Consider the following 25,283-nt stretch of genomic DNA (forward strand, 5'->3'; position numbering starts at 1 on the left):
CATCAAATGTTTGATAATCTTCCTAAAGCCGTCATTACTTTTGGTGTTATTTTGTACAATTTGAAATGCATTTCCATACATGCCACTGTAGGATTCAAGTGTTTTTGTTACCACCAGTGTGGTGATGTACACCACAGTGACAACACTAATGGGTTTCTGACACCTGGGGATTACAAATTTAGCTTTTTATTATCCAAAGCCTTCCTTCCATAGCTTAGACCTGAACACACCTTCTTATTTAAGCTAGCTCAGTTTAAAGGCCACTGGGACAATCTCTATTTCAGCATCTCTAAAATCACCTGAAAATTAATTGTGCACACATTTAAGAAATGCAGGAGCTGCAGATTTTTGTAGTATTGGCCATTGACGCTGTCAGTTTCCTAAGCAGGTTTACTCCTTAAACCATACATACATGACAAGGACCCTCTAATTCCCACAATGCGGAAAATCATGAAGGAGTGGAAGCAACTATTGTGTTAAGAATATCAAGCAATTTGATCAAATATTCGTGCAATTTCTAGAAGTAAATTTTCTTTCTTCCTGCTTTCATAATCCGAAAGAGTAAAGAGTAAAAACAAAGTTTTGTTGCGATGTGTTGTTGAATCATTTACACCCTCTCTGCTCCCGTCTTTGGCTCTCCGTGGCGGTGTGGCTCCGCTCTTCACACACATGCACACACAAGAGGTCCTCTGAGACACCTAAAGCCCCGTTCAGACCCGAGATCCGCATCCAGACGAAACTGTTTAAATGGTGCAGGATACAAGCTGCAGCAAGGTCACCTGGGCGAATCAGTTACAAGCTAGCAGCTGCTGGAAATGACACCTAAATACCCGAGGAATTTGACACTTCAACATCTGAATGTAGAGCAAAGAGATGTCACATTTAGAACTAAGAAAACAACAGTCTCAAGGCTGCAACGCATTGTCGTGCTTCCCAATATGAACATCACCCAAAGAAATAGCCCAAATACTATTTGTCCTCCTCCCTCCTCTGTTTGTCACAGCTCTCTGTCCGCTCTGTCCTCCCTCATCTTTATCAAAAGACGTTAAGCCTCAGCCCTATGAGATCATGATTATGCTACCTTTTTTTTTCTCTCTCTCTCTCTCTCTCTCTTTCTGTCCTTCTCTCACTTTGTCTGTATTTCTCCAACATTTTCCCACCTCCCTGCTAGTAGGCTAGCGTCATCGCTGTTGTCACATTGAAGCAGGAAGCATGAGCAGGAGTGAGCCCATCTTTAATTGTAGACCGTCTGCGATGGAAATGAGATTGCACTCAAGAAATAATGGCAGGGGGATTAGGGCCGAGCCCCAGGGTCAAGACGCGCTTTCCAGATAGCTATTGACTCTGCAGCACTCAACTCTCAATCACATTTGATTTAATGGTGTGTGTGTTTGCATATGCATGTCCGTGTGTGTGGGAAAGAGGGAAAGTTGTGATTTATGACAACTTCTGATTGAAAGACAGGTCTCTTCAATGTATGTGAAGCCGATATGTTATGTTCGGCTCTTGGCTTGACGTGTCTGCAGACATGACTGAGAGGGAGAAAATGAAATAAGACAGTCATATTGCTAAGGCCACTCAGGGTAGTAGGAAGCCTGGGAAAACTCTGAAGGCTTATTTATTGCCTTGGCTCCAGACAAACTTTTTCTTTTTTTGAAGCGTCAGCTTTAAAATGAATAGAGTGTGGGGATTATTAAATCTAGTACATGGTGTCTACAGCTGCGATGAAAGCAAAGTACAGGCAAAGAAGATGAAAGATAAATTAAATAACGTGTAAAGAGGGTAATTGCTGTTTAACTTAAAATGGGTCACATTTTTTTCTGCGGACATACAATGCTCTAGAAGCAGATTTGTGCCCTATTTATAGTAATTCTTGTGTTTGTGTGTTTCTTCCAGATCCCCTCCTGCCACCTTAACGATGGGATCCATACCGGCTTGAAGCTTCCTGGTCTGTAGGCTCCAGGAGGACTGGGTTTATGCTGAAACCATGAACTCATTGTATGCTCCAGCTGACTCCAGCGAGCTCTGATATCCACACTGAACAGCTCCTTCACTCGTTTGCTCCCTTTTTCCTTCTGCTGGCAACTCCGATTAAAGAAAGATCACAATTGGATAACTCGTCGTCGTCCCCCCCCCCCCGTCCTGAAGCGTCTGGCAGCAGCTCAGATTTCCTGGAAATTGCTCTGAGATCTGGATTTCTACAGACGGGAGAATTTCTATTTTCAGTCCAGGATACACCGAGAGGCTTTTGAAGAAAACGGCTGTGTTTGAAAATTATCATATCCCCCCTCCTCTTTTACTCTCCCGCTATTCCTCATTCTTTTCCTCCAAGTCCCAGAGGCACCAACTGATGGAGAGACGGAGGAGAGAGTCAGGATAAGGACAAGAATTAGAGCAACAGAGAGAAGAGAACAAAACTGCTGAATCGTCAGGAACATTGGAGAAGAGGCCCCTGTGAGGATTACTTTACCCGGAGAGCTGCAGATCCCCGTTTAAAGTGATATCTGTTTGAATTGTTGTTTACATTTGAAAACTGTTAGCCACAGTGAAGCTATCCTCTGTGGTTCAGTAAACCTGTAAGGTATTTATAAGAGAAGGGGCAACCAGGGAACTTTGAGTATGACAACGGGGTTGAGATTCCCGTGTTGGCCCCTGTGGCCCCTGGCCCTCCTCAGCCTGCTCACCACAGTGAAGATGCTGGAATTTGGCGGGGCGCCCGGCCAGTGGGCACGCTACGGACGCTGGGAAGCCGGATCGGTGGGCGAGCTGAGCTTCAGCCTCAAAACCAACATCAGCAAAGCCTTGGTACTCTACCTGGACGACGGCGGGAACTGCGACTTCCTGGAACTGCTGATCGCCGGCGGGCGCCTCCAGCTGCGATTCGCCATCCACTGCGCCGAGCCAGCCACTCTGCACATGGAGACGAGGGTGAATGACGACCGCTGGCACATGGTCTTGCTCACGCGCAACTTCCGCGAGACCCTCCTGATGGTGGACGGGGAGACCAAAGTGGCCGAGGTCAAATCCAAGAGGAAGGAGATGGCGGTGGTCAGCGACCTGTTTGTGGGCGGGATCCCTCCTGACGTCCGCCTCTCCGCTCTGACGTCGAGTACGGTGAAGTACGAGCCGCCGTTCCTGGGTTTGATCTCCAACCTGAAGGTGGGGGAGATACCTCCTACCCTGTTGAATAGCCAAGGCATCCAAAGTGACCTGGAGTACCTCTGCACCAAACAGAACCCGTGCTTCAATGGAGGGTTCTGCTCGATTCAGTATGGAGAAGTTCACTGTGACTGCACGCACACTCGCTACAGGGGGAAGTACTGCAAGGAAGGTAAGGAAACATCCCACTGTTACCTGCTTCACCCTGACATCCTGTATGTGTTGTACTCTCTGCTGCTTTACTTGTGGCATGCACTGTAGCCTCTCTTTTTGCCAAGTCAATTCAACACACAACTGTTAAAGGTAAAGATCACAGACTTTATACAAAAAGATAGAATTTGCATATTATTTTAGTGGACTACTGTTTTGAAGGAATGAGTGTAGCTTCCTCAGCTATACATTTACAATGTACCATACCATACAATGTAGGTTCTTTTTGGATAATTTTTAGACACGTATTACTTAATCCAAGGCATGGAATCAGACTGCACATATACATTTTGGTAAGATAAAGCTCCTACCTTTTGTTGTGGCCACTGTGCAGTGTCACTCCAGCCCTGGATGCTGCAGGTGTCCTGTCATTCTTCCTAGTGTGCTCGCAGCGGCATTATGTAGAAGAGTAAATGCTCTTGAACAATCAGACAGAGACGTATGGCTTGTGAATCGAGGATCTGTTTATTTCTCTCGGAGCAGTTCTTTTCTACAACTGGTCTATTACCAGGAAAGGGTGGGTGGCTATGTGTGTACGTGTATCAGAACATGACCTTATGACCTGGCTAAATTCAGAGGTTAGATAACTATTGGTTTGTGCCTGTTGCTGTCTAGATTGTGTGTTTCTGTTATGATTCAACCTCTCAAACTACAACATAATCAGAATGTAGCCATTCCCAGTTTGTCTGTTTACCCTAAGGAGGACTGTACTACACAAAGGAACATCACTGTATAGAAGAAGACTTAAATCTTGCAATTCAGATGATGAACTCAAAAACTAGATGTGAACATTTGTACTTGCTCAGAATTAGGGTGATTTTCTGGCACATTTTTCTACTTTTACCCTTAAATTCTATTGAGTTACAAGAGAGTGTGTATTTTGATTTTAATAAATTGTCATTAAAGGCTTTATATGTGATTTTTTGATCCAGCAGATGTCGCCCTTGAGCACCAGCATGAAACCAAAACAACTATTGTGTTAGCATGCTAATGCTAGCAATCTTTATCTTCACACTGCATGTAAATTTACAAGCATCACAGACAGTGGGACTCGGGTGTTACACCCATTGTAGACAGTCATGACTCACAGAGTTATTTTCAGAGGAGATACTTGATTTCTATTACATTTAAGTGTGAAAAATCACATATAAAGCCTTTAAGTGTGAGGTTGCAGGTTTCTTGTTTCTCGTAGGGTTAAAGATGATGATGATGTAGACCCAGTGAGGGGGATGAGGCTTTCTGAAAAGGCTACTTGAGGCAGACATTTGACTTTATTGATTCCTGTATCGTTTTTGCTTGATATATTGAGTTGTTTAAGAAAAAAAACAAAACACTTTCTTGGGCATTTTACGGATCATGACACAGGTGCTTCTTCAAATGTGGCTGGGATGTTGCTGAGAGGCAGTGCAATGTTTTTGTTCTGGTAGGATTTAGTATTTGAGGTGAAGACCGGAGGATGATGAGGGGCTTTCTCCAAAGGCTATTTGAGTCTAAATTTTCCCTATTTTCATTCTTCTATCATAAGAAAATGTTTCAAGAGATTGAGTTGCTGTGATTTGACTCATACCAGAGTTTCAGACGTTGCTCAGGTTCTACTTTGAAAGTGTCTGGGATTTAAAAACAAAACGCTTACCATCAAAGGTGCTGAATATCTGAAAAGGATATTTCAAATGCAAAAATAAACACATTGTAGGTATACTTTTCAGCTCTCTCTCCTTATGTTTTTATTCTTTCTTTCTTTTCCAATCCAAGCCTATTGTCTCCGGTGTGCACCTACTCCTGCCTCCATTTGCTCTTGGGATGTGCTCCCTTGCTGTCAGCTCATGTCAAACTCTGTTCTGTTATACACTTTTGGCTTCCTCCTTCACTGACACATCCCATTTCCATATCTATGCCCCCCCCCCCCCCCCTCCTTCATGTTCATCCATCTCTCTGTTTCTTTTATTCCCGAAGCATTTCCTTCACCCTCCTACCTTTTCTCCTCTCAAGGCTATCAGGGCTTTCCATCTTTCCTTTCCTCACCTCCCTCCTCCTCTCTCCTTCTCTGCCGAGTTCACTCCCTTACTCCACTTATCTCTCTTTCACCTTTACCCACTGTCAGCACTTCCCACTCCTCCTCCTGCACTTATCTCCCTCCTGTATTTCTCTCAAACTGTCTGCATCTCCTCACCTTGCTCGTGAATTATCTCATTCCCCATGCAGCCATCAGAAATCGCTCTCTCTCTCTTGATCTTTAGTAATGGGGCAACACGAGCCCTTCATCCCGTACCATCCCATATTATCTGCAGCTTTTGCAACTATAATATGCACTATTAATATTACAACGCAAAAAGCCATAATAATCAATCGACTCTGCAGCTCCCTCAGTGTTCTATGTGATGAAATGACTCGTAATTACTGAATCTTCAAAAGGTAGATAACTACTCTGCCAGCAGTTATGTGCCAATTGTTTGAAGCTTTGCATCTTTGTGCCACTCGCAGATAAGCTTTGACAGCTCTGAAAAAGAAATCAACCCAAACAATTATTTTGTTCAAATTGTTGTCAGAGCATTGCTTTTGAAAGATGAGAAGTAATGCGAATAACATCAGCATGCGGCCATGATTTGGATCAAAGCCTCTAAGTTGTTTTTGATTTAGAGCGCCTCAAACAGCCTCGAACAGCTCGAGTAGGTGTGTTGCTTCGTCTGTCGCTCTCTGAAGCAGCAGAACAAATGCAGAATCTTTCATTTCTCCAGGCTGAGTTATTTCTGTTTAGAGACCCGGTAGCAAAGCAAAAGGCTGGACGGCCATACAGAGTCCGTCCATCTCTCCCTTTCTTGCCGTCTATCTCACATTTCTCAGTTCCTCTAATTCTCTGAGCTTTTTTTTCTTCTTCTTCTTCTTTCCCCCCCCCCCCCCCCCCCCCTCTGTGTGCTCTGTGTCAGATTGCTGTGTGGTTGCTGGAAGCAGATACTGCTGCCTGGCTCTCGGCTAAATTGAGAGCAGAATACCAATGCAGTGCTACAGTGACTGCAGGAAACATTTGTCCTTTTGAAATGGAGCGAGGGAGAGAGAGAGAGAGAGAGAGAGAGAGAGGGGAATGAGATAGAGGGAGAGAAAGGAGATGGAGGTAAGAGGAAAGGAAACAGAATAAAAGCAAATCAGGCTGATCAACAGTGAGAAATGAAAAGAACACGAATGAGAGACGGCATGAGGATATTCATTCTCTCTGTGTTCATTTATTTTCAGAGTTGTTCTTTGGTTGGAGGGCTGTTAATTGGGTCATTATGGCTGACTTCCAATGCAGCAGTGTATTTAGTCTTTTATCCGGCACATGGGTGGGTGTTTAAAGCCCCCCCCCATCCCCCTTCTCTCTTTTGGTTGATTTTAAAGAGGACATATTCTCCCCCTTCTCCACCTTTTCAAACAGTCCCCTGTGGTCTAAATGAAACATCTGTGCTGTGCTTTGGTCAGAATATAACATGAATCAAGCACCAGAGGAGGTTTGTGACCCTGTATAAACCAGCTCTCTCAGAACGCTCCGTTTTGGTGTGTGTGTCTCTTTAAATGAAATGACCCCCCCTGAGTTTTCCCTGTACACATCACTCCTCTGTAGCGAGAATAAAAATGGCCGACCTGTGCAAACGTTTTGTTCTAGTCTGGGGGTGGAGTCCACGGGTGAAGACCAGGGGAGGGGAGGGGATTTTTTTTTACCAGAAGCCCACTGTGACATCACAAGGAGAGCAAATTTGAAATGGAGCATTTTCCTCTGTGTAAGACTTATGCAGACCACAAACAAAGGACTGGATGGGTTTGTTTCACATTCTGTGGGTCTTTAGACACTCAGGTTAACTAAATATATGTCCAAAAACACTGTAAGAGTGGATTTTTCATTATATGTCTCCTTAAAGACTTTTCAGAAGTCTGCACTAACACATCCACGTCTCGCTGTGTTAACTCTGTGGTGAAGAGGCCGTGTCTTCTTTTTTGAAAAGCTGCTAGCTGCTCGCTCACAGAGGAAGAACGCATCAGTTCATGGAAACATTTTTAATGATGGGATGTGGCACTTGCAATTTATTCATGTGTCTTCTTCTCGATGATTCATGATGGGGTACTTGATCATTTAGAAATTTAGCTGAGGCTCTACTTCACAGAGATTTATTATCAGTGGAATAAGCTTGAAAATTCAATGCCACTAAATAATGAATACAAATATTTGGGGGAGGGAATATAGTTTCCCTTTCAGACGATACAAATAACAGATCCAGTTAATGAATGTTCAATAGATTTGATTGAATTTGAAAATGCATCAAATAAAAGTGATAAGATAACTGATGTTCACACTTTTCTGATCTACAAAGAAGTTCATAACATGTACATTATTCACATCAGTGGGTAAAAAATTCAGATGTAATGAAGGGATATGGATGATGATTATGTCTTTAGCTGTACAGGTTTTGCAAATTCCAATCATGTTTTCCTTGCTTTAAAAACTGTAAAAAATGAATCCAGAAACAAAATAATTTCATTTGATCTGACAGTTTGGTATCTTTTATTTTTTAAGATGTATTTTGGAGATTTTTATGCCTTTTATTTGGAGATTGGACAGTGGGTAAAATCAGAAATCGGGGACAGAGAGAGAGAGAGAATGGGGAATGACATGCGGGAAAGGAGCCACAGATTGTGTTCAAACCTGGGTTGCCTCCGTACACGCTCACTAACCAGTAGGCTACCAGCAGCCCAGCTAGATTTATTTTGATCACTTTGTGCTGTATGGTGTTAACAATGAGAAGCGTTCATGTTCCTGTGCATTGAACAACATGACAGTTGAACAACATGCCACCATGACTGCAGCATTCATGCAAAATACGCTGCCAACACTCTACATCGGATCATGATTTATAGTTTTCCCTGATTAGCATGAGCTGACCTTTTCTGTCTAGTTATTTTCTCATGTTGATATGTCAATGTAACTGAATATAACAGTGCTGAATTGCATACTCATAAGGAGGAATGTGCAACATATTACACATAAATACATATATCCAGTGTAAATATCTCTGAGTCATGACTGTCTACAATGAGTGTGACGCCCGAGTCCCACTGTGATGTTGTCTGCTGTTTGAATGGATGGGAAGACTTGCCGGCTCATCCCCTTGCGTATTAAAGCTCTTTAAGTGAGGAACTAGAGAAAAGAAGAATAACATACTGTTCTCACTCAAGCGTTTTTAGATCACGGTCATTCTGTGTAAATTTACATGCAATGTGAAGCTATGAGCTAACTAAAGAGTGCTAACATTAGCATGCTAACACAACAATGCAGCTCGAGACAAGGAAAATTTTCTCCACTGCTTGCGCTTAGTGCTTAATTATGGTGCGTTCCAATATGACTCTTTTGTGTAAATGCGAGTGGAGAGGGGTTGCTTTAGGTGTCGCCAATGAGCAGTTTTTTTTGGTTTCATGCTGGTGCTCTAGGGCGACATCTACTGGATCAAAAAGTCACACATTATTCCTTTAGGGACCTAAAAAAAACACTCTAAGAAATAGGGCATGTATACCAGGCTTGAGTATTCCTCTTTTCTGTTGTGTGCCATCATAATGACTCCGAGAAAATTAACTGATGCAGCACATGCAAATTCTATTGTCCTTTTTTTGGGGATGGAGGTAAAAATTGTAAATATCAAAATCTGCTCCAATGAAAATGATCTAATCAATGGCTAGATAACACCAGCGGTAGAGGGGAGAGAGTCTTCCTTTGTGCTTTGGTGTAACTGACCTTCTTAAATGGACGTCAAACCAAGAGGACCAGTAGAATGAAAAAAGAAAGAAAATGTGGAATTCTTATCATAACAAAATTAGATTGTGATAATTATGTTGACTTTTTGTCAGACTAAATTTAGCTCTTAACAATTTAAAAAAAACATCCAGTATGGCTGCCACTCAGAGCAGCAGCTCATTAGCAGAGAAAGTGTTTACGGGGAGAGCTGCCAAAACAGCCTGTTCACATGTGGGTGGAAGAGTGGCACAAGGATGTCAGTCACCAAAACAATCGCTAATGGGCTTTTACACCTGAAATAAATAAATAAATGAAACGTGTTTATACCAGATAATTATACTAAATTGTAAGACGACTGAGTGTATATCATCATTCAAAGAGAGGCACTGAAGAGGCTGAATGTGAATAAAGCTGTTTTAACACATGCACTGTAGAAGGACAGCCCGAACCTGAAATCTTTCAAAAGTTGTAAATTCAAACATTTCCCTCAGAGTGTGACGTTAACCCGAATGGGACAGGAGTGGGGAGAGTCTCAGTAGGCACTAAGCAGGACAAGACATTAAAGCGACCCTGCAATCTTAATGTGTATAAGATATTCAAGATGGCAGGTGCTGACCGTTTCAGCCTTAACATCAATGCTTTGTGTTATTGAATGTATTCATATGCTCAACTGAGCACCAAGCTGGCGCCGCGGATGGATGCCTCGGTGTGTTGGTGCGCGATGTTTTGTCTGTTTTTGTGCATTAACACCGTTTTTTTGGCCAAAATACACAAAACTCTTTCACCAGAGAAGATCTTATGGACATAAGGATTACAACTCCACCCGACGTATTCCCCACTTTCCCCGACGGAATCTGTGTCATTTTTAAACCCTTTTAAAAGTAAATGCTAATTATATTTTATTGTATTTAAGTTATTTCCTTATCTATTTTGTTAACTGTTTTGCACCAAATCACAGAATCAAATTCCTTGTATTCCTTGGCAATAAAAAAAAGGAAAAAGAGTGGGGATCAGAAAACTGGCGAGCAGAAAAGAAAATGGAGCTGTTTCATTACGCGCTCGACAATAGCAGCGGTTACTCACTAGTCACATTAAATCAGCATCATCAACCTTTCCTGACTTTTACCTGCTGCTTCCCCACATACCGACTTCAAGTGAACATTTTACAAGGGAGCGTTAAAAATGATGGTTTTGATAGTGTTGCAGCTCATGATTTTCAGTAGTAGTAGTTTTATGCATGTGTGAAACAGCATTTGTTAGTTTAATAGAAGGTTGAATTAACCTTTTTAGGTGACATATTGGTTCAGACATGTTTTTATATTAAAGGTTATATTTAGTTTTGATACTTAGTGATTTTCAACATAATGTTACAACAATTAAAGCAATGTGACAGGTTGACCGTTTGCCTTGGTATGACATTCTCTCTGTTATATGTCAGGTCACTAAAGTCATCCCACCACTCCTTTAAAAACATCGTCTACACTTAAAAAATCACAGTCACTTGTAAATGTCAGACATAAACATTTCAGCCTCAGAAAATCACATTTACTTTTCAGCTCAGAACATACACCTGGCTCTGATCCAGATATAGATCTGCTGCTATGAGGTGTCCTACACATGTGTGTTACATCTATACCAGTGGTACTCAGCCTTGTTAGACTTAAGAGCCACATTGACCAAAAAATATTTCTGCAAGAGCCACAATCAAAAAAACCTCTTTCTTTCCTAAAATATGTGTGGGAAACACAGTGACTTGACTTGCAAAGAATAATTTACAATGTTTCCCTTTTTTAAATAATGACTTTGGATTTTTTTTTCAAAGTAGGACCTAAAAGAGCTGCAACTAGTCCCAAATGAACCACATGTGGCTCGAGAGCCTCGGGTTGAGTATCACTGATCTATACAGACCGAAAAGAAGAATGACCCTAAGATGGTAGACAGATTTAAAATAATATATCCACAAAGTTATCTTAGTTAGTACGAGGGTTTAAAGAAATATACGATTTAAAGTACAGCATCAACACTGTTAGCTTTTAGTCGGACAAGAAACTGAGTGATTGGACGGCTCATAGAATTGCTGGTTTTCTTCACCGCTCTCTTTACTGATACCTGCCGTACGCTCATGCATACAAGGCTTTGGAATTGGCGGGCTTTGATGTTCACATTAGAGCAAACCAAGACAGGATACAGTTTGACAAAGAAGTAGCTTTCATGTCTGCCTGAAGCAGAGACGTACAGGAAGTGAGCCAAACTTTTAACCATGGGATCTTTACCACATTGTGAAGCACAGATCTGGAGACAGCTTGGAGTGCGGTTCAGACGAGTCACTGAAATTGAACCTATCACCCACAAAGGTCTGATTTACAACAACAACAAAAAAAATAGTGTCTTGTCGACATTTAGAATCCTTTGGTAATGATGGATGTCAGCCCAAAGTGGAATCAGTCAAATCTGAAAAGTTAATATGACAGCTGAGGTTTTGAAATTTAAGGAGGTTGAGCCATCTCATCTCCCTCTGGGCGTATCTCCCCCACCCCTCTGATCCCTTCATAGAGTGTGTGTCTGTGTGTGTTCGTTTGAATTCCAGCGACCTCACTCATCTGTCTGCAGCCTTCATCCCAGCGCTGACACAGACAGGTTTTGGCATTTTTTTCTCATTTACACTAATGTTGTTCAGGTGAAGTGGGACTTTATTCTGACACGATGAAGGTTGAATGAGAGGATTTTTTTTTTTTTTTTTTTTTTTAAACTGACCCCTCTTTTATTCAAACAAAATGCGGCACTTACCTCACTAATGTAACACTGAGTTCTCACAGCAAAGCCAACAACCTGAAACATTAATGTGCTTTTATGCCCTGTGTGTGTGAAGGTGCACCTCCGCTGCTATAATCATAGATTCTGTTCCCATTAGCTCGCATTCTGAAGTAGTAATGGACAGGCCTTTTTTTCCATTAGGGGGTGTAATTAAAGCCGCTATGTGCCTCCGTGGGCCATTGTTTTTATAATTGATGCTGACCCTGGCTTTGTTCGCCGCTGACCCCCAAACGGCAGCACGGAGCAAGGCAGCTATGAGCTCTCAGGCAGGGTAATTAGAGGTTAAATTAATTTGTGAGAAAGACTGCTGTGATATTAATACATTCATTTACGCAACAAACTGCCAACGCTCTTTCAGGTTGACATGAGCCTACGCTTTGTACCTGACTTTAAAGCCATTTGTCATGTTGTTTTTTTTATTTATTAATTGCCATTCAGTTGCAATTTCCTGCCGACCCAAGCTGTTTGAAAGCGTAGAAGCACAGTGGCCGGTCCCTTTTAGTATAATTAAGTTCAAACATGGACTCGATCCGGCCAAAGAAACATGGCATGTATTCTTTTTTGAGACATTTAGTTCTTTAAAGGAACTGGACTTTAATCTAAAGCTGCGCCTTAAATCAGCTGATATTGAATTTATTGATCTCTCAGACCGTTTCATTGTATCAATTTGGAAATGCACCACTCAGTGCATTTAATTACTTACACATTGATCTCTGAAGGTCAGACGCTGACGATTTACAACGGGATCCAGATTTATTTAGATAAGAAGTGACTCAGCATAAGGCTGAAAAGTCAGTGTCTCATTGCTCCTTCAAGGTTAAAGGTCACAGTCTGTTTGACCTCTGAACAAACCTAGCTGCACTGATGGGTATACTTGTAATTTTAATTCAGTGGTACCCAAACTTGTTGGACTCAAGAGCCACATCGATGAAAACATGTTTTTTTTTTTGCCGCTATCAAAAAAAGTCCCTTTTTTTCCAAAAAGCGTTTTAGAAGAGTTATCTGCACACACTCACATTCACTCACATTCACTTATTTTCGCACACACATACAAACACTTGCACATCCCACTCTGCCTCTGTTTTTTTTTTTTTTTTCAGCTTTTTGACAATATTCATTAGCAGTACGCTAAAGACGCTCAAATAAGATTGTCTGTGTTTTGAAATGTGAACGGTATTCTGTTGTCGCACGTACCACATGAATTTTTTTCAAGTAGGCTAGATCTTAAAAGAGCCACAAAGGTCGAGGTGAGGAGGTCGACAAAAAACACCACAAACTTTCAAGCTGAGAGGCTTATCTGCCTATTTCTTCTGATTAAAAAATGCTATAATGGAGCTGGATATACAAGCTTGTAAGAGTTACATTTAAAACACTTTGATTTTGATTTTAGGAAATAAACTCAAAATTCTACAATTCATTTAGCAGACACTTTTCTCCATCAGGGAGGAAGTGGTCTGAAAAGTCTGACCTGAAAAAGAAATCATCTTGTATACATTTTCTTCTTGAAATGCAACAATATCTTCCCCGGTGACAATACGACAAGTACCATTTTGGTTTGTGATCTTTGATAGATACTTTTAAAAATCAAATAGTGCTAGGTTCCCGATATTGAGTTATTTAATTTCTTTTCAGAATGAGTTAATATTGCAAGAAAGCTCCTGCACACTGTGTAGATTGAACAAAAACATCTCTTAGTGAAATGGATATCATTACTACATACATTTGGGATGTTGGTGTATAAACAGGATAATCTACAGATTCATTTGGAAACATGAATATTCATAGTAAAGCTACATCACACAGGTAGAAGATCTGCAGTCTGTTATGGCTCACATTTTAAAAGTAATGTTCTCTTACCCATACTCGAGTGCAGCCTAGAGGTAAATGTTGATTTTTTTTCCCCAAGCTTTTAACAGGAAATCTTTGGCGGCGTCATTTTAAATTGGACGTTATTCGTCAACATTCGCTGCCCGCTCCCTGGCAGTGGAATAAACACTAAATCACCGTTTATGAGTGGAAAAAAAGGTTGATGCAGCAGCCTCTTTTTTCACTTGGCAGCTCCACATACAGGAGCGTTCAAAAACAGCTGCTTAGCTCATTACTGCTCTCTACTCTGCAATTCACTTTCATCATCACTTTTTATTATATATGATGGAATAAAGCTGCAACCTGACTCCCAGAGGAGCCCTGCAGTTAACCGGACTGCACCCTGCATGTCTGGAAGGCGCCGCCCGCCATCTCCCTTCTTCCCAAGAAAGAAGCCGTGACCTCAGGCAGACCTCTCATTGCAAGGCGGAGTGAGACGGAGCTGCGTTCAGGGAGTGGAGGCGTCAGCTTCAAACACACACTGTCCTTTTTATAGCCTGTGGTCATGTTTTAACACGGCCTGCCATGAGCAGATGCTGTTTTCTCTCAGACAGAGAGAGCCGTTATAATTCATGAATTCTAAGAGCTCTTAACACAACAACAGCCATGAACTGGACATGTAATTACTGCCATGTCATATATTTTAGCTGTAACTCCAAAATAATTTATGTCCCGATGTTTAATTCAGATGACTGCAGTCTTGCAATATCTCCTTCACCTTCTCACTCTTCAACAGTTAAAGATGGGTTCTGGTTCAGGTGCTGCACACAGTCATTTAAAACTGGCCTCACGTTTCCACTCATACCCACAACATAATCCCTGGCTTAAAATCTGGCATCCATTTCCCAGCTGTACAGTCCATGTTCCCTGTTCTCCTGTTCAAAGTCAAAAGTTGTCTCACCTCAGCAGAAGGTGAAAATATTGGTTGTTAATTCCCTACCAGCTTTTCCCTCTTTCTCCATCGGCTGCTATTTTTTTCTAACGCTTCCTTCTGTTTCTGCCGGAACAGAAACATCCCTTTGGCCATAAAGTTTTCCAGAAGATTTCCTGTCAAATCTTCCCTGATGCTATGAAATGAAGAATACAAGAATGGTCTAATTGATCCACATTGTAATGCCTCATCAATGTTAGAATATGCGACACAGAGCTTGTTAACTGTCCCATAATGTGAGTGGAGTGAGGCGGGAAGTTGGATTTTTTTTTTTTTTTTTTGGCGGTGAAGCAGCAGCAGCAGTAGTTGTGGTGGGACGGTGACAGAACGGGGGCTGGGGCAAAGAGCAGAGGACACCGAGGAGACTCATACATCATGGTGATAATTGTGCTATCTCCCCACTGGCAACCACAGAGGGGGAGGGGGAGTGAGTGTGGGGTGAGTGTGCGGTTGGGCAGAGGGGGCGGCTCACTGCTTGATAATTGAACTCCCAATTAACTTGTCCTGTATACATAAATAAGTATAGTGCTAATGAGGGGGGCTGTCCCCTGTAAGGCTGCCTGAAGACGTTCCAGAGATAACCTTATCTGCAAACCGTCTGCCTCCGACGACACAGCCTGACAGAATCAGTGCCGTCTCTTTTATTTTTTGCCTTCACTACCCAATTACACTGAAAGTCTAATGAAGCCCTCCATGCTTCAAGTCTCCATTGGATGTGATTGCTGAGATTTTGTTGGGAGTTAATCAAAGCTGCTGTGTTACAGGCCTTCAGCTGCTGCTGTGTGCTGTTGGGATTTGGTGTTTATAAAGTGCTGTCGTAATCTTCCTATCATTAGGGCTCTCTCTCTCTCTCTTTCTTTCCCCCCTCTTTTTTTTTTCTCCAGTTAGGCAAAAAAAAGCAATTCCCTCAATTTCAGGTTGTTATTGTTTTGGAAAGATGCATGCAGAGATGCAAAGACGAGGGAAATAATTTGTTGAGATGAGTTGTGAGAAGTTTCAGCGGTGCAAAATTTCCCCGGGAGTCACAGCAGTATTAAAAAATCATAATTGACTTAATTATAGAGAACTTATTCAAGGGATTTAGTAAGTGCATTGTAAATATAAATGGGAATACATATGATTAGAATACCAATCTTCAAATATACATAAGAAAAACTAAACACTGAGAAAACAAGAAATGCAGAAAAATGCTAGTAGTGAAAATGGCCAAAAAGAGGATTGGGGAAAAAAGTGAAAAAAAAAAAATATATATGAAGCTTTGGTACTTTTCAATACTATTGATAGTTCAAATATAGAGATTGTAATAATGGCAAAAAAAAAGTGTCAAAGTATTCAGAATTTTTGTAAACCCTAAACCTTACTAAAGTAAGCAGGAGAAAATTATCTAGAAGAAAACCATCAAAACAACATTGAGGGTGATAGGCATTTGCATATCTACTAAATCAGGAAATCACGTCTATTTTTTAGCACCATTGCAAGTGGTGTTGATTAGTTTTACATTTTTAAACACCCTTAGGTAGACCTGTTCTGAAGTAAATTGTATTTTCTATTCTAAGTAGTGGAACAATCTGGTGTATGAGACCCAGTTTTGATACTTAATTCTTAGTGGGCGTGCATCTTATATACCGGTGGAACCAATATACCTGTATAAAATGATGTTTTCCAAGTGGCCACTTACTTGAATACCAGACTGGCAGTGGGCCTTTTTACCAGCTTCTGTCCCTCATGAGGTCATAATCATCAATCAGACTGCGTCATACATAACTTATATACTCGTACACATCTTTGCCTATCTTTATATCTAACACATTATGTAAAAAAAAGACAGTCGCCCTTTAGGTCTACTTGTCATGTACCCCCCTTTCTAACTGTACTACTTTTCTCTCCCACCCTTTGCCCATCTCCCACTCATTCTTCTTCCCCTCCACTCTCCACTCTGTAGTCATGGCTTTTTGCTGGCTGAGCAATCCTGAGTTCAAAGGACACATGCTCCCGGGCCTCCATTCTCCTGTTGATAGATTCCCAACTTCCTCGAACAGACAGCGAGGCAAAAATCTGCTAGTTAGGCATGGGTGCCCAATACTCCTCACTTCCTCCTTTTTTTTTCTGATCAAAGGGCGTTATGCTACACGCTTATCCCCCCACTCGCTCTCAACATGTTCTTCCGTCTTGCTCTCATGATCTCAGCAAGGAAGTCGGAACGTTAATCTACACTCCAAATAACAGATTCTGATCCAGTCCTTTTTTCACAACCTGGTCTGGGTCGCATAAAAAAAAAGAAGGAAAAAGAATCCGGTAACAACTGCTCCAGATGAGAGACTTCCTTAAATCCCTAATCCCCTTATTCTTGCTCTTCTTTTTTTACCATATGAATACTTTCAAGCAGACTGCCTCTCTGTGCGGAAGCTAAAGCAGACATTCATGGATTTAAGCCTGAGGTTAAGTTACCTGACTCAAAGGAGTCAGGGTTAAGCACCCTCCAGACATATTTCTGTAGGACTTGTTTGATGCATGGGCATGTTAGCGTGCTATGCGGATTGGCCGAGATGCAACGGAGCGAACTGCTTCCAGGGAGAGTGTCAATCTGAAGTTTCTAGCCCAGCACCTCTTTCACCCGTTCCTCAGGTGAGTCTTTTACTGGCATGAAGGTCCCTGTCAGTGGGAGCAGCCGTCACACGCAATTAAAGCTTGCTCTCTAGCCCCTGCTGTCACTCACAAGTGGAAAAGTGTGAGAGGTCCTGCTCACACACATCTGTCACACGTCACCTGCTGTCCATTGCTGTCGCGCGGGAGAAACAGTAAAACAAACAACTTCCTTTTTTTACTCCTTGCATGTATGTGTCACTTCAGAAGGACATTCAGAGTTGACAACAACTGCAGATATGAAATGTTATTGATAACCTGCACACTTGCATTGTTGGTATTCAATGCACTTTTCATGTTACACATGGAGTCCCACACTGCTGGAGTACATTAGAAGAGCTCGCTAATGCAACAACAAAGCAAATCAATAAGCGATTCTCTGATGGCTTGTTTTTTACTCTGTTAGCCATCCAGCATCACTATCCTAATGTACCCATATCAATGGCTTTAAATTTCATTGACATAGATTTTTTTTGACTGTTCAGAGGATTATGCAATTACGTTTGATTTTCTTGTCTCTTTTACCTCCGAGGTCTCCAGACTATTTGTGTACGCTGTTAATTAACAGAGAGGCGGCTCCCAGGAGGCTGTAGTCACCAGAAAAGAGTGTATTATTAGCCCCCACTCTCAGACACACGTTCTATTTCTATATTAGCTCTTACATCCTGGTATTTGTGATGGAGCTGAGAACGTAACTCTGCAGAGAAACTTTTCCTCATGCAGCTATGTGAACTTTTGATGAATCTCCGACAGATCTGTTTTCCCTGTAATGTTCTGATTTTGATGATTACTGGGGTTGTTAGTATTTTGAATAATTACATGCTTTTCGATAACAACTGAGCTAAAATGATACAATATCGTTTATTTTACAATTCTGTCGGACTCAAAAGTACCTAAGTTATGAAAGAAAATAAAACAGAAAGTTGTATTTTCTACTCAGAGAGCGAGAACAGCGATTGACGTTGAGATTAACTAGAAAAAGTGAGCACTACTAATGACAACGAGGCAATGATGCAGAGAAATAAGATCTTATTTTCTGATAGTATAACACTAAATACACTTAAGAGTTTTTCTTAACTTGTGGGTCGCGACCCAAGAGTCAGTCGCAGAGCTGTTTTAAGCGGGTCATGAGTTTGTGCTATGAATAACAGTTGTCAAAAAGTCTATGATTTGGTCATCTTTTTGGTTTGCGCGTCCAAACCTGCACATTTTCATTTAATAACCTGGACTGGTTGACAAATATCAGAATTTTGGGTTGCGGTTTTTCACGAAGGAGTTGATGGTGTGTCCTTGAGCTAGACCAGTTGAAAACTCACTAACTAACCTCTGCCTTCAGTGTGTGAATGTGTAGGTGTGACATGTGGTTTAAAAGCGCTCTGAGTAGTCAGAAGACTAGAAAAGAACCATACCAGGTTTAATCCATTTTCCATTTTAAACTGTCTTGGTAAGTTCATGTCATGAATGCTAGAGTGGGAGGCTTAAAGTTTCTAGAAATCTTTTGAGATATTTTTATTTAAGGTCAGGCAGATCATGACATTTTCATATTATGTTGTTCTAAAAGAGGCAAAGGAATCAAAAGATAAAATACATTACAGACTAATGACAACAAATATGGTTAACAAAAATACATCATAGTTGAATAAACTTGTAAGAAATATATTTTTGCAGGATTGCAAATGAAATTGCTGCCGTGTGTCCTTAACATTTTCCATACAAGCCTCAGTCAGACAGTGTTATGTTTAGCTCTGAGTACGTCCAACCTTCCCCTCACTTTATAATAGAACACTTTAGAATCTTAAAATAAGAAACACAAATGTTCAGAATAAATCTCTGTCCCATACCAGCCATTATGTCAGTAGTTTATGATACATTTTAAGGCCTACATAAAATATTTATAGCTCCTGCTTTTAATGTTTGCTTAATAATGCCAAGTACTGAGTTGCATCTTTTTATATCCAAGTGCTCTGCTGTCCTTCACTATATCTTAGCAGCCATAGCAACTGCATTTTCCTGCTTGACAAAAACACCCGCTCCCGGATGGTCGCAGGCTGCAGTGGTTATTTGAAGTGAACCAGTTTTTACTCTGTTACCCTAAGCTGCTGGTGAAAATGATGACTGGCTGTAGTGTGACTTGTAAGAGATGCATGCGACTCCATGCATCAGGTGAAAAGGTTGGGTGAAACAAACAGCAGGGTGAAGTTTGGGACTATGGAGAGGCTGAAAAGACACAAACTGTGGGGGAAATCCTCACTATTCATCAGTTCCCTCTGGACTTCTTGAGAATTTCACTTCAATAACACCTGCCAGCTGAGCTTCAAAAGAAGACTGTAATCTCCCTCTCTTCACCAGGCGAGGACCCCTGCTGCTTTCATGAGACAATATTGATATTCGAGCAACGGCCATTCTGCGACCCACTGTCCTGCCTCGTAGCGCAGACTGATTGTAAGCTACTCTCGCCAGGTGCAAAATACACTGCTCTAAACTCCAGCATGTAAAGGAGAGGCCTTGATAACAATATGTGGGCCTCAAATCGGCTATTGGAGCCTACCCACATGAGCTAAGGGGCCATCACTGCTCATTTCTGCACAAACAGGGTGGCATTCATTATTACTTTATGGATCTCCTGCGAACAGGGATTGTTTCTGTGGTATTTATTCAATTCTTTTTCAAGCCTTCCAAACAGACGGGGCCACCTATGGAGTTAATGCAGCACCGGCGACACCAAATTACTCGGAAATGAGGTCTGATTGCTGATGTGCCTGCTGCTGCAAAGCCGTCACTCAAGCTGCAAGCTGCTTGTGGCTCATCAGAGATTTACCACCTTGCTGCTATGGAAGACTTAAAAGGAAAATTGTGCATTATTTTATTTTTCTACACTAAATTGTTTGGACGAGTGGACATGGATACAAACCAAAACCGCCAGTTATTTCATTTCAATGACTAATAGTGATGGTGACCACTGTGCAGGCAGTCTGTGTGTACCCTGCACGTCAAAGTGTACAGGCTATAGGTGACGCTGCTGCTGTCACATATACACCAGCATGACACTCAAGGCAGATTCTCAATCGCAGATTTGAAATGAGTGTATTTCGGCTATCATTACCTTGTTCCGGTGCTCTTTAATCCTGTTGCCATAAAAACTAAAGTTCATTCATGAAGTTCATGATGTAACATGTTGCTCCACCTGTTCTTTCCCCACCTCTCCTCCATGTGAGTCTCTGTCAGAGGGCCGGACTCAGTGTATACTGAAAGTAGGACGGGGTCATTGATGAACACTTATATGTTCATAAAACCCCATGAGTTTCCTAATTTCACATCTGTAGATTAATTTATCTCTTCTTTTACTTTTTGTTGGAAGCGAGTTGTTCAGCAATATGGCTGAGTTCAGGTAGGCTTGGTTCACTCACTGTAAATCCAAGTCATGAAATTTGGTCATATCTACGTCTAGAGTAAGAGAATATACCTTTTTTTTTGCCCATTTGGTGCACCTTGTTTGGAGGTGGGAATGTGATTTATTTAGAGTCCAACAAATATACCTGTTGACAGATAACTGGGTGGATGTGGGAGGATTACAGCTTTGGAAAGGGCTTTTAAATGCTCCATAATAAGTGTCAGTTTCAGTCTCAAAAATGGTTGTACGTCTACTTTTTGGTCTTACCGACAAGAACCCAGCTGAACAGAAAATAAGAGTAGTGATTAGTTGAGGGTCATAGTTATCAAAAGGCATACAGATACTGATGATCAAACGCTACCAGCACAGCTCAAGATGCCAAAGATGGTAACAGCACTAATCATACAACAGGGATGACATTCAAAGAAGGTCAAATGGGGTCAAAATAATCAGTCAAGATGAATGACATGAAGAGGGATGTGAAGACAGATGTTGGGCACTTTGGTAAGGCCAGAAAGACGCAGCATGACATCACACTATGGCAGCAGAAATGAGGGGAGAAAAAAAATAACCTAATGCCTCAAGAATGGGCTTATGTGTTTGATGGATTGCCCAGAGTGATATTTGTCTGGGAAAATGGAACAGCTTGAGGGGCACACTGTTTAATCCTGGGGGGGGCGGCAGCGTATAGTGATGCCAGCCAGTGGATCGTCATGTCTGCTGGAATGCCTGCATGGAATTATAATCAGGGGACGTATGTGGGGAGTCTCAGTTTGTGCAAGGTCTCTGTGGTGAGGCGTTCAGCAGGGCGTCTTTGGGTCTCACAGGCAGGTTGACAGATGGTAGGGAAATATCCACCAACAAAAAGTTAATAGGGTACAAAAGGATTGTACCATGGACCATTTTATAAATAATATTATCATTATGCTTAAGTTACTGAAACCCCAATTAAATGTGATATAATAATAATAATAATAATATTTTTTTCCTTTGACTTCCTACAAAATAATAAAATCTGTCACAGATTTAAGTCACAGATCATTTGGATCATTTGATCAGATCAGGAAATTGAGAAATAATAAAAATATATTTGCTGGCTATAACGCAGCACTGTTTGACAGTCTGTGTGGAGAAGTTCACAGACTACAGCTGGCTGGCGTTACAGTAAGTTATTAGCCGCAGCTACATCATACGTGGTTTAGTATAGTTTTAACATGACTGTTGGGTTAATATTTACCGCCATGAAGTGGATTGCTCGTTGAAATTAAACGGAAAATCACCCCGCATTTTGCGCTCGTGGGTGTCAGCGGAGCGTCCAGAACCAGTCAAAAGAAACGAACAGTCAATCAGCTGGCTATCCAGTGAGAGCCACATACGTAAATGGATGAGAGGGGAGATGACTGCTATAAGTCAGAGACGTTGTATTTAAGTTTCTGTTCTGCTTGTTCAACAGTCGTTTGATGTATTGATATTTTTAACATACATTCAGAGAGGATTTGATTTGCAATTTGAATCGTCTTTTTTTTCTTTTGGCTCTGGTGATTTTCCTTTGGCGCTGGGTAAAACCTCTTTGGGGGGCGCCAAAGAATTCTCTATGCAGGAAAAACCCTGACGTTTAATCACAGTTTTCAGTTTCATCAGCGTCAATAAGATGATGCGATAATGCGATGCAAGAAAACAGACTACTTTTCACATCCTGAAATGATTGTAATTATTCAATCTCCCCCATGCTTTTCAAGCAGTCATCACAACGTTGCACCGCATTTATTCACAGCCATCCTTCTTCAGCGAGAGGACTTAATCACACATTTCCATAAACACACAAACACATTGACACACATCCTCTGGCGTCAGTGCTCACCAGCCGAGCGGGGACGGTAAATATTGACTCACTGTCTTCTCATTAAAGTGCTTACTGACTGTCGGAGCCTGAAAAGGACATATAGTACTCTAATTGCAACTGGTGGTTTGCCAGGGGCAGTGTGTGCTGGTCATAATGGTCACCCTGTATCTCCTCCTCCTTCCTCCCGTGTAGGCCTCTTGCCCAGGGATATCTTGGACCCAAGAGTAGAATCAGATTAGAGGTCATCCCGGATGTTAGGAATTACACGATTTCACTGTAAATGCAGAAAAGATAGTTCGTGTGAAAATAGGGTTAATCTTGTTACACCAGGAGTTCATGCCAAGTTTATACAATGGGCATAGCTTCTAGTCCCATTTTCCCTGCCAGCTGTTGTCTCTGTATTCCACTAAGCCATGCATTTTCTTTTCCCTCCAAATCATCTCTACAGCTCAGAGTTACAACAAACATAAAGCCTCCCCCTAATGCTTGATGTTAAGCCTTGGTTTAATTTGGGTCCGCCATAGCAACAAAGTCATACAAAGTCACCAGTATCAATTGTAAATTTTGGGATATTGTAAAAAATTAGACTGCATAGTTAAAGACTTAGCTCATGAATGATGCAAGAACAAGAGACAGCAAAGACAGAGAGGGATAAAAGGGACTCCCAGTCCCAAAGAAAAAAATGTGGATCTGTTCACATGTGTGATCAAGCTTAAAAATGCTATTACTCTATTGTCACTGGGGCTGTTCTCCCTGGCTTAACTCTAGAAGATGCACTGACCTTTTCAACACTTTACCACATCAGGTCTATTACTTCTCTGACAGTTCACCTCTCCCTTTTCCTTGCTGGAGGATAATACCAGCTCCTCTTCTTTCTTATTTTTTCTTGTGATGAAAAGGCAGAGTTGGCTTTAGTGTGATTTCATTTCCTCTGCTCTCCCAGCTTCTAAAGGCAGACGTCCTGACAGTCACTTTACCTGAAAGCAATCACCAGGAACGACCGTTGCTTTAGTGTGTGATTGAATACCAATAAATCTGACCCTCTTTATTCCCCCCCCCCTTCGAACACAGAAAAGTGGAGGGATGCCAGCTTGTACAGACAAGAGAGTGGATTGTCTTACCCTGATGGACTTTTAAGCTGCAAGTACATGATCCTGCATCACCCGCAAAGCTTTGGTTCAATATGAACGTGAAATGATTGAGTGAAGCTGAAACTGTAATACATATAATACCAGGACAATATATATTACTTTATCCATTCTCCAAGAAGTATCTGTTACAATGTATGACCGAGGATTTTATGTTCTTTTCTTTTCCCCTGGAGCACTGAGATCGTAGAGACTCAGAAATTCCTCTGCGGTCTGTCTCACATCTTTTTATTTCTGTCCAGCACCATTCTTTTGATTTTCAGTTTGACTGAAAATAACAAACCAGACATACAAACTAACACAAAGTGCTGGCCTCGTATACAACAAGCCCAGACACTCACTATCTACAGCACTCTACACTGTTAAGTTAGGTTTGTCTAGTGGCCATTCACTATTCTCTGGCAAAACATTTTACCCACTGACTGTCCTCTAAAGAAATTTCCAAAAAAAAAAATGTCGTCAGGACACCTTGAGCTGCACACAAGTTCAAACATAACTCTCTTAAAATTAGTTTTTTATCCAGGGATATTTCATATTTATAAACTTTAATCCAGCTGAGAAAATCCATATTTTGGATATTTGACTTCAACAAAAACTCAAAAACAGCCAAGTGACATCACGAAAGGGGCAAGCTGCAGAAGTACTACTGCACATATTTTGTCGATTTGTGTTCGATGTAATCTCAGTGACATCACCCATTTTTTTTCAGAGGAGCCTTACAGCTATGGTGCTTTCCAAAGTGAAATATCAATCACAAACTTTGACTCCATCTAGCAACAGTGTCAACTCTCCTCCTGTCAGTCAACTCAGCCATGCCCCTAATTATATAAAGGTATTGAATAAGGTTTCATAAAGTAAAAAAAAACAATAGTTAAAAAAACCATTTGGTGTGTACCAATGAAGAAATGACCTATTGATACCAACTTTGTTTTTTGAACATGGATGTAAACATTTTTATTTCTAATATGAAAAAGGACATTTTATTATGGGACCTAATGGAGATTATTTGCCTTTTTGAAGCCTGCCTCTAGTGGATACTCGAGGAACTGCGGTGTTTTGCACTTCCGCCTTGGTTTCTATTTCAACACTAGAGGTTGCCGCTTTCTTGAATGCCCTGAAAGTAAACCTCTAAACTTGTCCTTTTAGGTGAACGAGTCTTATTGGACTGAGTAGGCACAACCTTTTGGATCATATATCCTTCTCTTAGGAATCCCTGATTACAAAGGCTAAACCGTCTCATTAAAACTTGCTGTTGGATTTTGTTAATAAAGGGCAGATGGGGGTTAAGATTAATACCATGTTTTATTTATGCTGCTAATGAAAAACGAAGCTGTTCTGGCCCTTGAGAATGGAGAGCAATGTTAATGTGAGCAGACAAGACTTGGACCAAAAATAAGTGTATTCCCATGATGCCTGAATGGCAAGAAACAGTAGTCTCACCCACATTGCTTTTAATGAATGATCAACTGGGTATTATCGTTTAATCCTCTCCCACTGGAATGCTAATGTTGAGCTATGACTGT

At 41.3% G+C, this 25,283-nt stretch overlaps 1 protein-coding gene across 6 annotated transcripts in view; it reads left to right on the forward strand.

Annotated features, from left to right (window-relative positions):
- The first annotated feature begins 1,899 nt into the window (after nt 1–1,899).
- nrxn2b (neurexin 2b) overlaps nt 1,900–25,283 on the forward strand; it is a 702,861-nt gene continuing 679,477 nt past the window's right edge. For all 6 annotated transcript variants that reach the window (XM_061031595.1, XM_061031601.1, XM_061031599.1 and 3 more), the window contains exon 1: nt 1,900–3,331. In XM_061031595.1, the coding sequence (XP_060887578.1) occupies nt 2,620–3,331 (712 nt within the window). In that variant the 5' untranslated portion in view covers nt 1,900–2,619. The remainder of the gene's footprint in view (nt 3,332–25,283) is intronic.

This window comes from Labrus mixtus, chromosome 23 (genome assembly GCF_963584025.1).
Source record: "Labrus mixtus chromosome 23, fLabMix1.1, whole genome shotgun sequence".
NCBI classification, from domain to species: domain Eukaryota; kingdom Metazoa; phylum Chordata; class Actinopteri; order Labriformes; family Labridae; genus Labrus; species Labrus mixtus.